The sequence below is a fragment of the Stigmatopora nigra genome, chromosome 15, assembly GCF_051989575.1.
Source record: "Stigmatopora nigra isolate UIUO_SnigA chromosome 15, RoL_Snig_1.1, whole genome shotgun sequence".
NCBI classification, from domain to species: domain Eukaryota; kingdom Metazoa; phylum Chordata; class Actinopteri; order Syngnathiformes; family Syngnathidae; genus Stigmatopora; species Stigmatopora nigra.
Genome location: NC_135522.1, coordinates 10328314 through 10344615, shown reverse-complemented (window position 1 = coordinate 10344615; position 16302 = coordinate 10328314). Strand labels below are relative to the sequence as shown.

Here is a 16302-nt window from a genome sequence, read left to right as displayed (position 1 = left end):
AAATCCAGGTCGGGCCACCTGTGTGGAGTTGGCATGTTCCCTCTGGGTTTCCATCGTGTACTCCGGTTTTCTCCCACATTACAAAATCATGCATGGTAGGCTGATTGGACTCTCTAAATTGCCCCTAGGTATGGGTGTGAGTTTGCATGGTTGTCCTGGAGTCAGCTGGGATAGGCTCTAGCACCCCCTGCAATCCTAATGAGGATAAAGTGGTTCTAAAGATGAATGAATAAATGTTTTTTCATGCACTACAGAGATTAAGTACCAGCACAACTGGAAAATTGGTTTCAAATGTTCTTTCCACTTTTTTATTAAGAGGCAAAAAGTTTATAAAAGTTCATCTTTTATCCTTTATTTTAACAACATTACCAGAGTTAATTACATCTTTTCTCCAATCAGCAGTTTTTCTATCCTCCACTACACCATCCAAATTATCTTTTGATGAGTAATGTTTAACCTCTTTTTAAATGTCACAATTTTGTTCCAAAACATGTTCATACGTTTTTCTGTCATACTTTTTCAGAGGGCTAAAATTGGTCCAAGCAAGAATACCGAAGGCAAATCTGCCAATGCTGCTCGCTTTGATTCCAATGGCAACCAAGATCGCATGAAACTGTCTGACTTCAACTTCCTTATGGTGCTGGGAAAGGGCAGCTTTGGAAAGGTGAGATTTAAGGGAATTTCAACTCATTACTTACCATTGCTGGAGCTATTTGTCCAATCCATTTTGGGTTAGAGAGGCCCTGAAACATGAACATGTACACATACACATTATCCCTTATTTAAATGAAAATCAAATTGAGATCAAAACATTAAAATAGTTGTCATTTTTTGAATTTTCAATACTGTGCATATTGGTCAAAGTGTGTAGGCTGTATAGAAAAGTGGACAAAAGAAAATATGAACATTATTTGTTGAGAGCCTTTCTTTACATAGCATTCTGAAAATAACGAAGAAACATTGTCTGAAAATTGTCAAATCAATTCAACTGTGCCACAAAATGTTTGTCAGTAGGGTCTATGTGGGAACAAAGTATAAAAATACAGAGAAGAAAGTGAGCTATAGGTGAACAGAAGATCTAAGATAGAAATCCAAAGATCAAGATATGACGCTCAGGTAGGCAAAATGAATGAAGGGGAAAGAGACAAAGATGATGTGACAAGCGCTGAGCGATGAAAAGGGAGAAACAGATGGGCGCTTGTGTGACGTGAATGAATTTAAAGAGGGAGTGTATAAAAACAGACTGAATGAATCGACATAGTGAGCAAGCACAGGGACGCTTTGGATAGATGGCATGATGTAAGTGAATGGGAAAGGAAATAAGGAAAAAGAGAGAGTGAGATAGTGAGAGAGTGAGTGAGAGAGAGAGAGAGATGGAGAGAGAGAAGTTGCGAGAACGATGAGTAAAGCAGCAGAGAGAAAGTGACAGACAAGCAATGAGAGTGGGACAATCGAGTGCGTTTTAGACCTTGAATGCCTGTTTCCATGGCAACAGGCACCACCATGTCGTGTCGGTGCTGAAAGCCGAGTCAAGGGTCTAGAATTGCTTTGAAGCCAAACATGCATCGAGGAGTAACACTTGCTTGGGTTCCACTCTTGTGTATAGTGAGAAAACGTATCCAATTATTATAGTTGAAGACGATAGATAAATGGAGATTATTCAAAAAAGAACTCTTGAAATGATCCAAAGTGTCAAGAACCCTTTGTATGACACTAAGGGGTCTGGGTGGAGGAACTCAGTGGATTGGCATCCAAATCTTTGATATTTTGTAACGTTTTAAGATAGTTTGCATAAAAATAGGAAAACTTCTTTAAGACAAGTAAGAAAATAAATACATGGTGTCCTCAAATGAGCATAGCATGTAAAATTCCAATTTGATGATGCATGCATGTGTGGGTTTTCTCCAGGTACATTGGCCCTGTGTTTTGAGTGGTTGGCGCATTGTCCTCACAGCTCTGGGGTCTTGGGTTGAAAGCCAGGTCGGTCCAACTATGTGGGGTTTGCATGTTCTCCCCTGGCCTGTGTGGGTTTTGTCCGGGTACTCCAAATTCCTCCCACATTACAAAAATGTGCATGCTAGGCTGATTGGACACTCTAATTTGCCCTTGGGTATGAGTGTGAGTATGAATGGTTGTTTGTCTCCCTGTGCCCTGCGATTGGCTGGCCACCGATTCAGGGTGTCCACCGCCTCTGGCCCGAAATCAGATGGAATAGGCACCAGGATCCAGGATAAGCAGTTCAGAAAATGAATGGACGAATGACTGAATGAATATGTATGCCCAGTATCTAGGTGTCATTGCTTTCAAAACGTGATTCCTGCTTGTAAACCTTTCTAATTGGGTTTTGGAGTACAGGAGAGTGTTGTACACTGTCACAACTAAAAAGAAGTGCATTGGACGGGTTGAAAAAAATGCCGCTACTTTAAGCATCGTATTTTGGATGGTGGGGGTTGTAATTTATTTTGTTTTTATTTTTTTTAACAAAGTGGATGTGGTTCACAGTGCCATTGGGCTGGAGGCAATTTTTCAAATCTGGCAACCAGAGAGACAGATGCCACCAAGGCTCAGTTATGCATTTTTTAGCCGTTTAGAGTGTGGAGCGTCAAGTGTTTCAGCGCCCCCAAAACACCATCTAGATCTAAACGATATGGACACATGGGAACGTTTTTCCTCTTATTTCTTTACTACATTAATTCTATTATTGTTCTCAAGTAAATATCTGTCAAAACCTGTGCCCGTATTTTCCAAACTATAAGTCATACATTTTAAATGGTTTGCGGAGCCTGTAACTAATACTAAATTGTGACTTATGTTTTTTATTTTATTTTATTTTTATCTCTGACCTTCTTCAGCCTGTTTTGTTGTTTTTTTAGGCCACAGTTGCTATCTGGGGGGAAAAAGTGTTTTGTTAACAAATTAGTTTGTTCTCCATTTTACTGCTGGTACTTTAACGTATGTTTGTTCTTGGTCTCTTATATGATACAAAATTGCCCTCCAAAAATACGACTTATACTCCAGTGCTCAGTATTTTTACACTTTTCATTGTGTATTATTTGTCTATTGCAACTTAATCCATAAAATTCAACTAAACAAAGAAAATCTGTTATATTCTGTTCATACTCCTGTATGCTTATAGAAAGTATATTATCTGGAGTATAATTTCCCTGATTCCCTTAAGAAAAATGTTTTTGGCTGGGGTGGAAGGGAATCATGACATTCCCGATTAATACATTGAACTGTTTTGAGTTACTTGCAGAATCCATTATTAAACAGAACATTATTATAACAACTGTACATAACACTGCAGTAGCATCATTTAATTATGTCATGGTACAAGGTTTATAATAAAATGATGTTGTTAAGATAAGAACACTATCATTAAGTCAACCCTTGAATTTTGACAGCAAATATTATCAGACCTGACAGTTCAGACGAATGCAACACGGCCCCCTGCGTTATAACATATTGCACTTTGATGCACTGCAGTGTAGTGCAGTAGATTGTGATTTTCACTCTCTTTCCTTGGGTGCATCCACCGTGCAAGGTCAGCAGAGGGAACACTGACTGTGGCATCATTTACGATACATGACAGTTTGTGTCCCCAGGACCGCCTTTCTGTCAAATGACCCTGAACAACTTTATTGGATAAAACAGCGTCGCCGCTATAGTAACACGTCTCCGTTTGGTGTGAATTTGTGATTGATACTGGAATCACATGTCCTTGGATTAAAATGCTGCATTGTGAACTTTAGGAAGCTTTAGGCTTTTAAGACGCCAAATGAAGTATAGAAGTGAAGTTGTTGCGACTAGTGTTGTAACTGATATGGAACTAAAATTTCATTCTAATCAATATCAATGAGTACTTTTCGTTTTTGGTTTTCTGTTTTTTCCATATATAAGGTGCACTGTATTATAAGGTACACTGTTTATTTTGGAGAAAATGTAAGACTTTTAAGTGCGAAACTTATAGTCGTGAAAATACGGTAATTGCTATTGACTTCCAGTTATAAAGCACTCACTACACAGTCACCTCTAGAGCCAGCCATTGTTGATGTTTTGGATTTTTTTGTATAAAATCTTGAAGTGGGGAAGGAGCTATATGATGGAAGATTTTGTAAACTAAGATGGCATCTGCATATTTAGCAGTATTGTTTCAATTCAGGCGTTTGTGTTTTTTTAATATCCGACAGTGGTGGTTTTTTGGTTTTTGGTTTTCTGTTTTTTCCATATATAAGGAGCACTGGATTATAAGGCGCACTGTCTATTTTGTAGAAAATTTAAGACTTTTAAGTGCGCCTTATAGTCATGAAAATACGGTATATAAAATTAACGTGCCGCTGATGAAAAATAAATGCTCTTCAAGAACGCATGAACGCCCTGTCAATAGGATTCACTGTGTGAAACCAGCGACACTGACAATGATAAAATATTTTACAAATTGGATGAGAGATAATATAATTATCCCTTAATTTGAATGTCAAAGCTAACACTGATGGGGACGCGATCCCTGCCAACATTGTTAACCTGAGACGATTTTAGTCGGAAAGAAATGGAAGGTCTTTTCATGCATCTGCCATGAAATGAAGTGTATTTAGTTTATTTATTTAGTCTTTGTGCATGCATCAAATCTTTTTCATGCCAGATGGTGTTTTTCCTGTCTCATCATTAGAGAGTACTGCTGACACCAGATGGAAATACACGTGAACAAACTTTTTGCTTTTGTGAAAGAAGATCACCTGCAAATATTCAAAGTTAAACTAGTACCTGAACTTTTATGCTAAAGATCATATACTGCATATTCTTGAACTTTGGCCACCCTCTACACACACACACACACACAAATTGATAGTGTGTCCATCTGTGCAACACTCCCTGTAGGATCAAAACCCTATTAAACCTTCTATATTATCATACCTGAATATGTATAAGGCATAAACAGCAAATTTTCTAATTCTGTGATCTCATAGGTATCATGATGTACCAAGTAGGTGTAAAGTCATACATAGGTTACTGGAAGCAAAGAATTCTTAATACATTAGTTTTTGCTTGACTTTGCATTTTTTTTCTTTTTAAATGGTAATACACTGAGCAAAGATATTAAAAGGTTTAAAATTGAAAACAAAAACAATAAATCAGTTGAATTAAAACCTTCTACTGAGGTTCTAAAACTCAATTAGCCTTTTGGGTAACACACACACGCCATGTTATCCATGTTAATGGAAGCTCTGCAGTGTCTTTATTAATCTGTCTTTCATTGCCTTGTTGTTAAGATAAGACATGTTCATGCTTATATTGGTTTTAGACTGATAACACAGAGAGTTTTAGAGTATAAATGCTGATAATGCAGTTTAAATGGTCCTCTTTCTGAATTGCCGGCTCATGCAGAATGCTGTCGTTCTGCTCTTAGTTTACATTTATATTATGAAGTGTAGCTGGAAGAGTGGTTAGCATGTCCGCCTCACATTTCTGAGTATGAAGGTTAGATCCCCGGTGTGTTCCAACGTTCCTGTGTTGAGTCTGCATTTCTCATCAGGCCTTCATAGGTTTTATCCGGGTACTTTGGTTTGCTTTCATACCCGAAAAAGATGCAACGTAGACAGGTTGAAACTTCTAAATTACACCAAGGCATTAGTGTGAGCATCAATGGTTGTCCGTCTCCTTGTGGCATGTGACGGGCTGGCAACCAATTCAGGGTGTCCCCCGCCTGCTGCCCATAGTTAGCAGGGATAGGCTCCACCACCCGCCAGGACTCTTGTAAAGATAAGAAACACGGAAAATTATTGAATGATATATAAAGTACACTGTTTTGTGCCAATACAGTAATCCCTTGAATATCGCGGATAATGTAGAACAGACAAGGCCGCGATAATTGAAAATAATATATAAATATAATCTATAAATAAAAAGATTGACATACTTTAATTACTCCTGGTTTCAAATCCAGGTCACGTCCACCTACAGGGAGTTTGCATGTTCTCCTGCCTGTGTGGGTTTCCTCCGGGTACTCCGGTTTCCTCGCACATTCCAAAAACATGCACGGTAGGCTGATTGGACAGTCTAAATTGCCCCTAGGTATGGGTGTGAGTGTGCATGGTTGTCCGTCTCTTGATCTCTGTGCCTTCTCCTCTGTGCAGGTGATGCTTGCTGAGCGTAAAGGGACGGAAGATTTGTATGCAATCAAGATCCTGAAAAAGGATGTGGTGATTCAGGATGATGACGTGGAGTGCACCATGGTGGAGAAAAGGGTCTTAGCACTGGCAGGAAAGCCACCCTTCTTAACACAGCTGCAGTCCACATTCCAGACCATGGTAGGTTGTTTTGTGGGAGTTTTAATGAAGCTGGGTTGAAAAATGGCTGAGCGTTGCTGTCCTATCTGCCATAGTAAAAACTCCACAATACAAATCCAGTTTCTAAATGTAAGTGCCTGTGTCTCTTTGGTCATCCAGGGTTTTTGGTTAGAAAATAAAAATAATAATAAAATCAAAAATATTTTAAATGAGAATAGAGGTACCTCTACCTCTACTTACAAAACTACCATATTTATTCGAGTATAATGTGCACCCATGTGTAACGCCCACCCATAATTTGTGACTAAAAATTGGATAAAATCTTTTTTTTTTTCACTTTTTCTCAGCTCACACCAGGGATTGCAACCGGGAAATGTTGAACACATGTCGCCATGACAAAATATTTATTCACAACATATGGTACCGGAAAGCTGGTAAAACAAACTACCAGTATGAAGATAATTCTCAAATAGAATTTACAATTGTAAATAAATCCTTGAAGTCTAATTCATCATAATATTTAAACATTTTCATGATAATATTTAAAAATTGTCATCATAATATTTAACATTTTTACACTTTTGGACATTTTTGGTTATTATAAGCATATTTCACATTAAATTAACATCATTTGTTCCATGATCTGTTAACAATTATAAAAGTATAGCATTTTTGTCTGAAAATATATGTATATGATAAATGTGTTTTTGTTGTATTTTACAAAGAAAAGCACTATTGGTTGTGGCTTAGTGAAGTCCTATATATCGAATTCGGCCGAATGTGATAGGGGTCCTTTAAGGCCAAATGTTTAAGTAGCGCTTTGCTGTTTTTCCTAATGAAGTCAAGTGAATCATAGCTTAGGATCCACTGCCACTGGACTCTGACGTCTTTAACTACGTCCCACAGCTGTAATTCGCAAGCCCGATCTGGGGTGGTGTTGTGCTCATCTTGTGACATTTAATCCATAATATTGCACGAAAGATGAGTCAACAGTAGAATAAATATAGCTCGGGAACACTGTGCTCAACTCTGGGAGCATGTCATTTATGTCTTTATGTGCTTCATACACGAGCATACTTTCCTATGTGTATTGATTTGTGAGATAATGCGCTTGAAAATGCAGTTGCAGTTGTTTTTCAAGGCAAATCAAGTTGACATGCACATGCACACACACACACATAGGAGAAGGGAATGTATTAATCCTCTGCAGCACTAATTCTCTGTGCAGCATAGTGCTTCCCTGCATATGGTACTTACGCACTTCCACCACACTCATATTTACTGTCAACCGTAAAGTGTAGTCATATATTTTCATCATGCCAACACGGTAGGAAATAAGGTTTTCCAAAGTATCAATGTATTAATACTGAAAATGTTGTGTCCAGATACAATATTTATTTGCAAAGAATTAATACTGTATTTTCACGACTATATGGCACACTTAAAAGTCTTAAATTTTCTCCAAAATAGACAGCGGCTTTATAATCCAGTGCGCCTTATATATGGAAAAAACAGAAAACCAAAAACGAAAAACCACCACTGTCGGATATTAAAAAAACAAAAATGCCTGAACTGAAACAGTACTGTTAAATATGCAGATGTCATCTTAGTTTACAAAATCTTCCATCATATAGCTCCTCCCCCACTGCAAGATTTTATCCAAAAAAATCCAAAACATCAACAATGGCTGGCTCTAGAGGTGACTGTGTAGTGAGTGCTTCATACCTGCAAGTCAATAGCAATTACCGTATTTTCACGACTATAAGGCGCACTTAAAATTCTTAAATTTTCTCCAAAATAGACTGCGCCTTATAATACAGTGCGCCTAATAATACAGTGTGCCTTATAATACAGTGCGCCTTATATACGGAAAAATGTCATTCATTGAGGGTGCGCCTTATAATGTGGTGCGCCTTATAGTCGTGAAAATAGGGCAATCAGTTATCTATTAGTCTTTGCACTACCACAGGTCACCAGATATTTGTGTCAAAAAGTAAGTGATTTAGTCAAGTGACTTCCTAGTGATTTTGTCACCTTTCCTTTTCCATTTCCAGTCATTTTCTGATGATTGTCAGGAATTCCCGCTTCACTTTTTGTCCAGTTTGGATCACTTCCTGTTAATTGTGGCAATTCATTCATTGAGTTTTCGTATCGCTTATCCTCACAAAGGTCACGGGGGTGTTGGAGCCTATCCCAGCTAACTACAAGCACCACACCCATACCTAAGGTCAATTTAGTCTGTTCAACCCGACAGCCCTCCTGTTTTTGAGATATGGGAGGAAACCAGGGTTCCCACCAAAGGAGATGCGCAGATACAATTAATAAAAAATGAATACAATTTAATTCTGGGCTTTTTTTTTAATGTCAATGTCAAAAATAATAACTCATATTGAGTATTTTTGTCTTGTGACACAATAGTAAGAAGCTAGGGCTGCAAAAAGATGACTTCTTAGGATTATAGTAAAGCATAGAAACACACACAACCACATGGACACACACTAAAGACACACACCCGAGCCCAAGTGCAGGAATCTTTATTGGCAATTTCTGCTTCTAATGGAAAAGATTGGAGTCCGAAATTGATGTCACAATATTGCCTCTGTTGAAGAGTCCAGTCTTTATCTGTCCATTTTTTTTCTACCAATGCCATCCACCTCGTGACTTATCACTCACAGTTGTTCTTTCTCGTAAGCCTATTTTCTCAGCCCTTTTTGACCTTTTTGTCCTCACTCCTTTCTTGTTACAGGACCGCTTGTACTTTGTCATGGAGTATATTAATGGTGGAGATCTCATGTATCAGATTCAGCAAGTTGGGAAGTTCAAGGAACCACATGCCGTGTAAGTAAACATATACAAGCACTGTAGCCAAAAGACTGACTTTTTCCAAACTTTCTATTTTTTGAAACATCATCGAGAATCGGCATTTGCTCATCCACGGGGATGAGGAAATCTTGTTAAATTTAGATGATCTATTTTTTGGGGAAATTGCATGAGGTTGCAGTGCCCTAGATGTAAAATTTTCAAATGTTCCGGCGTTGAAATGGTGAGAGTTGGTCAACTTGCGTGTGTTGCGTGGCGCATATAAGACGTGAATATGAAAAAAGATAGCAATATTATATATGTGAAGCTTTACTCTGCAAAGCTTCTCCATAATCAGGGGATGAAATGCTTTGTTCTCATCACCGCTATGAAGAAGTTCAAAGAAATGAGTGTATCCACTAGCTCCAGTTTGAGCTTTGACATCTCCAAAATGGCAGGAAATAATTCATGTGGCTGGAGAGATCTTTGATATCAAGTTAAGACCAACAACTTGACATATTTAACAAGCTAGCTGTCGAGAAGCTAAGAGCCTTTTTGGTATTTGCTATTCATCTTTTTTGGTTGAGAATGATCCACTGAAGACTGGATTTGTTAGTGGAGGAATGTGATTTTTCATGCTAACAAATGCTGATCTTCATCCATGCAAAATTGTCTGCCAAATGCTAAATTGCCATGCAATTTGTTGTGTTTATTCTGAAGTTATGAATATATATATATATATATATATATATATATATATATATATATATATATATATATATATATATATATATATATATATATATATATATATATATATATATATATATATATATATATATATATATATATATATATATATATATATATATATATATATATATATATATATATATATATATATATATATATATATATATATATATATATATATATACTGTGATAAAGATAAAAACAAGGTAGTATTTCAAGTTGGAAAAATAATCAATATTTATTTGTTTCCCTTTTGCAACATTTTTGTAATCAAATGAATGTCTTAACTAATTGCCTGCCATTGACACTAGCCTGACAATTCACTTTGACTGAGAGGGCTTCCATTCACTATCAATGATTACCAATTATAGTTAGGATTTGGCTCACTTGGAAAACTTTGGGAGCAACCTGATGGGTTCATTATTAAAATGTGATATATTTTTAAAACATGACCTAGTGGTGCGAGTGGTTAGCTCATGGGCCTCACAGCTCTGGCGTCCTGGGTTCAAATCCAGGTCATTTCCACTTGTGTGGAGTTTACATGTTCTCCCCGGGCCTGTGTAGGTTTGCTTCGGGTACTCCAAATTCCTCCCACATTACAAAAACGTGCATGCTAGGCTGATTGGACACTCTAAATTGCCCTTAGGTATGAGTGTGAGCATAAATTGTTGTCCGTTTATTGTTCTGTATTGATATATTTCTGGCGGTTTAAGCCATTGCGCCTGTATGAATTTGGCGCAACTTTGTCAGGCAGTAATCCATAGATAAATTTTGTCTTGTTATAATAATTTGAGGCAATAGTTTTGAGCTGTTTTGTGCCTATGATATGACAAGGGAGGTCTTCAATGGATTCTCTCTTCTCCAGAGTCTGCCTTAAATCGTGTATATGTTTTCATTAAAAAGGATAAGGTCACGAAAGCTTTGTGCGACAGTGTTTGCCCTCTGGGTTTCATTCTGTTCACAGATTAAGCACTAAATAGGCTGTGCATATTCGTCACCACTTTGCACACACACAGAATGCCTCCCTACGTCTTTTACAAGCACATTACCGACAACATTACCGTCCATTGCCCACTCTCTGAAAAATACCCACTCATACGTGGTCAGTGTGTCCAGACTGGTGATCTTATCATCTGGCCTTGAAGAGACAGCGTCGACCTTTCTAGAAACACATACGTGCACACCCTGTCCTTTTCTTTCACTCTTTCTAATTACGGCATTTTTCTGTTGTGTGTTATTTTGTAGATTCTACTCTGCAGAAATTGCCATTGGTTTGTTCTTCCTGCATCAAAAGGGCATCATCTACAGGTAATGTCGATTTCCCAAGACAAGAAATCTATAAAGTTAAACTACCCAGTGTGAATTCACTGGCCATAACAATAAGTGAATCCAATCCCAACTATCTTGGTAGGAATCTTAAAACACATTAGACCAGTGTGAGTAAACTCGTAGTTATACATTTCATTTCTATTTCTAAACAGACACATTTTCAAAGTGTGCACGTTATTATTGGTCATTTTGGCAACCAAAGAACCCTCTGATGGACAGTAGGGGCTTCCGTCCGACTGTAGGAGTCCTATCAGACCTTTTTGGCGCATGGGACTCCCGAGCTACCTGAAGGGTCCTGACTGTCCACGCGGTACGTGGCTCTGGTGGTCTCTGAAGCAAAAACCTGGACATGGGGGGAGTTTGTTGATGCCATGGAAGACACCCTACAGGTGGTTTCCAGGAAATTTTAGTCCACCATCTGACGTCTCAGAAGGACAAAGTGGTTCACCCTAAAAACAGTGTATTGTGGAGATAGGACGGTGCTGACCTCGACTCGGGATTTTGCGGTGGGCCAAATACATGAACACCTCCTGAGAGAGGAAGCAGAGCCAGGGAACTCTGGGGATTCTCCAATCTGTGTGGTTGAAGTCGCTGAGGTGGTTAAAAACCTTCTCGGTGGCTAAGCCCTGGCGATTGATGAGATGTGTTGGGAGTTTCTAAAGGGCTCTGGATGTTGTGGGGGTTGTCTTGATTGACACGTCCTTGCAAGATCGCATGTATATTGGGGAGAGGGCCTTGAGATTGGACTTCTGGCCGGAGGTGGGGGACAACACCCTGAATCGGTGACCAGCCAATCACAGGGCACGAGGAAACAGGGAACCATGCACACTCATACCTAGGGGCAATTTAGAGTGTCCAACCTACCTACCATTAATGCTTTTGGAATGTGGAAGTAAATCAGAGAACCCGGAGAAAACCCACACAGACCAAGCGAGAACATGCAAACTCCCCACTGGAGGATCAACCTGGATTCGAACGCAGGACCTAAGACATGTAGGCCGACGCGCCAACCACTCACCCGCCTTTACAGCTCCAATTAAGGATTTAAAAAATAATTGTTACTGATTATAATATTGTAGTTGTAGTATGCTCGTATCTGCTTTCCGGATTTCTACTGTAAACTGATTTTTTATTTATTTGTCTGTATCTACTTCATTAACAGAGACCTTAAGCTGGATAATGTGATGCTGGACGGTGAAGGTCACATTAAAATAGCCGACTTTGGTATGTGTAAAGAAAATATGAACGATGGAGTCACTACCAAAACCTTCTGTGGAACACCTGACTACATAGCACCAGAGGTGGATTGTGTTCCGTTTACGTTTGTTCAAACTGATTGATTACGGTACAGTCATGCCTCTATTTTTTATTAAAAAGTTCTGGAACCAATTAATGTCATAAGTAGAGGTACGACTGTATCTACTTCCCTGTCATTTTTTCAGTCAATAACTTGATCTTTTCTTCATATTTTAGATCATAGCTTACCAACCATATGGGAAATCTGTGGACTGGTGGGCCTTTGGAGTTCTCCTTTATGAAATGCTAGCTGGACAGGTGTGTGCGATCTCTATCTGATCAGATAAGAAGAGATAAATATTCATCATTCTTTTGTCGCAGTTTTCCATTTAAAAATGTGTAGAAAACGATCAATTATTAGATTATATTCATCAGAGTTTTACTCGTCTATTTATAAAGTACTATAAGTATTAGGAAAATGGAAAGTTTGGTGACATTGTGTGTTGGTATAAAATACTTTAATCGTTAGAAACAAATACTAAAATGGCATAAAATACTGGGCTATAAAGAAAATACAACAACAAAAAACACCTAACATACATAATGGGCTATAAAGAAAATACAAAAAAAAACACCTCACAATATATAGTCTTATACAATATAACCAGAGTATTTAATATGTTGTCAACTAATTATTAAATGATATTCATCAGCGTTTTACTTACTTGTCTATTTATAAAGTACTATAAATATAAGAAAAATGTTATATGGAAAGTTTGGTGACGTTATGTGTTGGTATAAAATACTTTAATCGTTTGAAACAAACCCTAAAATGGCATAACACACATGATGGGCTATAAAGAAAATACAAAAAAAAACACCTCACAATATATAGTCTTATACAATATAAGCAGAGTATTTAATATGCTGTCAACAAATAAGAAAAATCCTGATCATCTGGATTTTAATCCAACCCTATCTGTTTTTTTTTGGGATCAGTTGTGCAGCAGAATTATGTCTACAGAAAATGTATTTTAATATTTAGTTTTACATAAATAACATTATATACTACAAAATAAATTCAGCTTTCTGTTATTGATTGATTATTTTCCTTTCTTTCACTGCCATCCTTTGACAGTCAAATTGGATTGATGTCTATCCCCATCAATGGCAGCCAATGAGATAATTCAAAATAAAAATCAAAACCTTTTAAAAACCTCTTCGTTTTTTACCTGTGACCAAAATATTTTTATTAACTGCTTCAATAACCTGTCAAGAATAAAATCAACATTTTCTGCATGTATTTTGTACACTAGCCTCCATTTGATGGCGAGGATGAGGATGAGTTATTTCAATCCATCATGGAGCACCATGTGTCCTATCCCAAGTCGATGTCCAAGGAAGCTGTGGCTATCTGTAAAGGAGTAAGTGTGTTGACAAACAGCCTCACATGTGTACTCAACATTACAATCCTTGACCAAAGTCTCATACATATAGGAAAGGAAGAGGAAAAACGACATCTGTTTTAAAAAAAAAACTGCAGTAAGCAGCGGGAAGGAGGTGAATAGATAGAGGGAACGAGAGAGGGACATCAAAATTATCTGCATAATTAAAACCATTGTGAGGGAACATTTGTGTGCAGTGAAACAACATTGTTCGCTTTCGCTATCTTTCCCGCTTCCATCTCTCTGTCAGGAACGTTCTCCTTCCCTGTCCTTCTCTCTGCCCGCTCTGCTCATTGTTTTTTTTTCTTTCTTTCATTGCACATAATCTAACACGCACACTCACTGCACAGCTCTGCTGTAATGAAATGACTTGAGCTGTGGGAACTCTTCAGAGTAGACTGGACAGTTAAAATGAAGTTGAACTGCTGCACTACTTTTCAATGGGTGGAACCTTTAGCCAATGACTAAGTCACCTCAATTTTTATTGATAGTCAGCATATTGAACTGGACTCTAACCCGTATCTACTGTGATTGGTGGAGATGAATGTCAAACGTTTCTGAACAAGGACAGACTGTCATCCCTTCAAGTTTAAATAGATTGAACGTCTTTAACACTTAATGAGTTTATGAAAATCAGTGCTGGGTGTAGTTACACAAAAAAGTAATAAGTATACATATTACATATTATTCATCACTTTCAGAAATGACAATTCTTTACATTCATTACTCCCTCATAAATACATTCATCTTATTTACGGCGCATCATCGTAAGGTATGAGTGAACCACTAAGCTGTCTCACAGTTCTGGGTTCAAGGGCAAATAACCCAGGTCGGTCCTCACTATGTGGATTATCATCCCAGGCTTGCATGGGTTTTCTCTGGGTACTCCGGTTTCTGCCCACATTCGAAAATCATGCTGGTTGAACACTCTAAATCAGGGGTGCTCAACCCCTAGGATTGAGTGTGAGTGAAAATGGTTGTCCATCTCCTCTTGCCCTGTGATTAGCTGGCCACCAATTCAGGGTGTTGTCCCCCGCCTGTTATTCAAAGTCAAGTGGGATAGGCTCCAGCACCCCTCACAACAATATACAACGTTCTAATTAACGCAAATTGAACTTTGATGCCGCTTTTTTTCTAACGATTAATTAGAGACCTTCCCATCCGTCAAAGTTTAGATTTCTCCTTTATTTTTGTCCACATTCTCTCATAGTTGAAGTTTACCCATGTTTACAATTACAGGCCTATCCAATCTTTTCAAGAAGGATAACTTGCACAATCGGTGGTTCACTAAATACTTATTTGCTCCACTATAACCCACACAAGCTTGGGTCGAAGGTGCAAACTCTACAGTGAAGATCCACCTGGTATCTAACCCTCGACACCAGAACTGTGAGCCCGACGCACTAACTACTCGTCACCGGGCCACCTTAGTGTTGTCTAGCTCATAGCAATATGTTAGTGTAAATATGTGAAAACACACTGTAACAACACAAACACAAGAGGCGTACACAACTAAATCACCACAAATTGGACAAGTAAGAATTGGAATCAGAGACACGCACTCTTGCAGCCATATAGGCGTTCAAGACATTCCGCATGCGTTCACTAGCAAATTGATGACAAAAATGTTCACTCTGCAATACAAACACACCCACATATGCAAAGCCATTTACGCACACATATAAGGGCTGTGTTATGTATTAGTGATGATTACTGGGTTGTAGTGGATCACCATTGGAGCGTGAAAGCTCGCCTCCGTCCACCCCCACATCCCACCGCGCCCCCGCCAGTAGCTTCTGGGTTAACAGTAACGGATTTGCGTTCATATGAAGACTACTTGAAGCTTGACATGATATTTCCATTTGCAAGAAAAATCATCGGCTCAACTGTGTCTCAGAGTAGTGAAGACAACGTGCAAATGTTATCGCTTACTTTGCCTCAAGAATTCTGTCATGTTATTTTTCTTATTGAAATGCATTGCAACGAGGTCTAGTCTTTTTCTGCTCCATGTACTATATTTTTTAAAGATGAAGTCACTGTAATTTATAGTAAAGTGCCCTTTCAAGCCTTTTTGTGTAGTTAAAACAATTAATTTGAAGTCAAAGCACTAATTTCTGACACTGTCAATAACACACTATTAAGTACCGTATTTTCACGACTATAAGGCGCACTTAAAAGTCTTAAATTTTCTCCAAACTAGACAGTGCGCCTTATAATCCAGTGCACCTTATATATGGAAAAAACAGAAAACCAAAAACGCCACTGTCGGATAATAAAAAAACACAAACGCCTGAACTGAAACAATACTGTTAAATATGCAGATGCCATCTTAGTTTACAAAATCTTCCATCATATAGCTCCTCCCCCACTGCAAGATTTTATACAAAAAAAATCCAAAACATCAACAATGGCTGGCTCTAGAGGTGACTGTGTAGTGAGTGCTTCATACCTGG

General features: G+C 38.1%; 1 protein-coding gene across 3 annotated transcripts in view; it reads left to right on the top strand.

Moving 5' to 3' along the window:
- The window catches only part of prkcbb (protein kinase C, beta b), a 98605-nt gene that overhangs the window by 55870 nt on the left and 26433 nt on the right, over positions 1-16302 (top strand). For all 3 annotated transcript variants that reach the window (XM_077733906.1, XM_077733904.1, XM_077733905.1), the window contains 7 exons: positions 524-664; positions 6135-6308; positions 9034-9125; positions 11085-11147; positions 12331-12469; positions 12642-12722; positions 13721-13828. In XM_077733906.1, coding sequence (XP_077590032.1) covers positions 524-664; positions 6135-6308; positions 9034-9125; positions 11085-11147; positions 12331-12469; positions 12642-12722; positions 13721-13828 — 798 coding nt within the window. The remainder of the gene's footprint in view (positions 1-523; positions 665-6134; positions 6309-9033; positions 9126-11084; positions 11148-12330; positions 12470-12641; positions 12723-13720; positions 13829-16302) is intronic.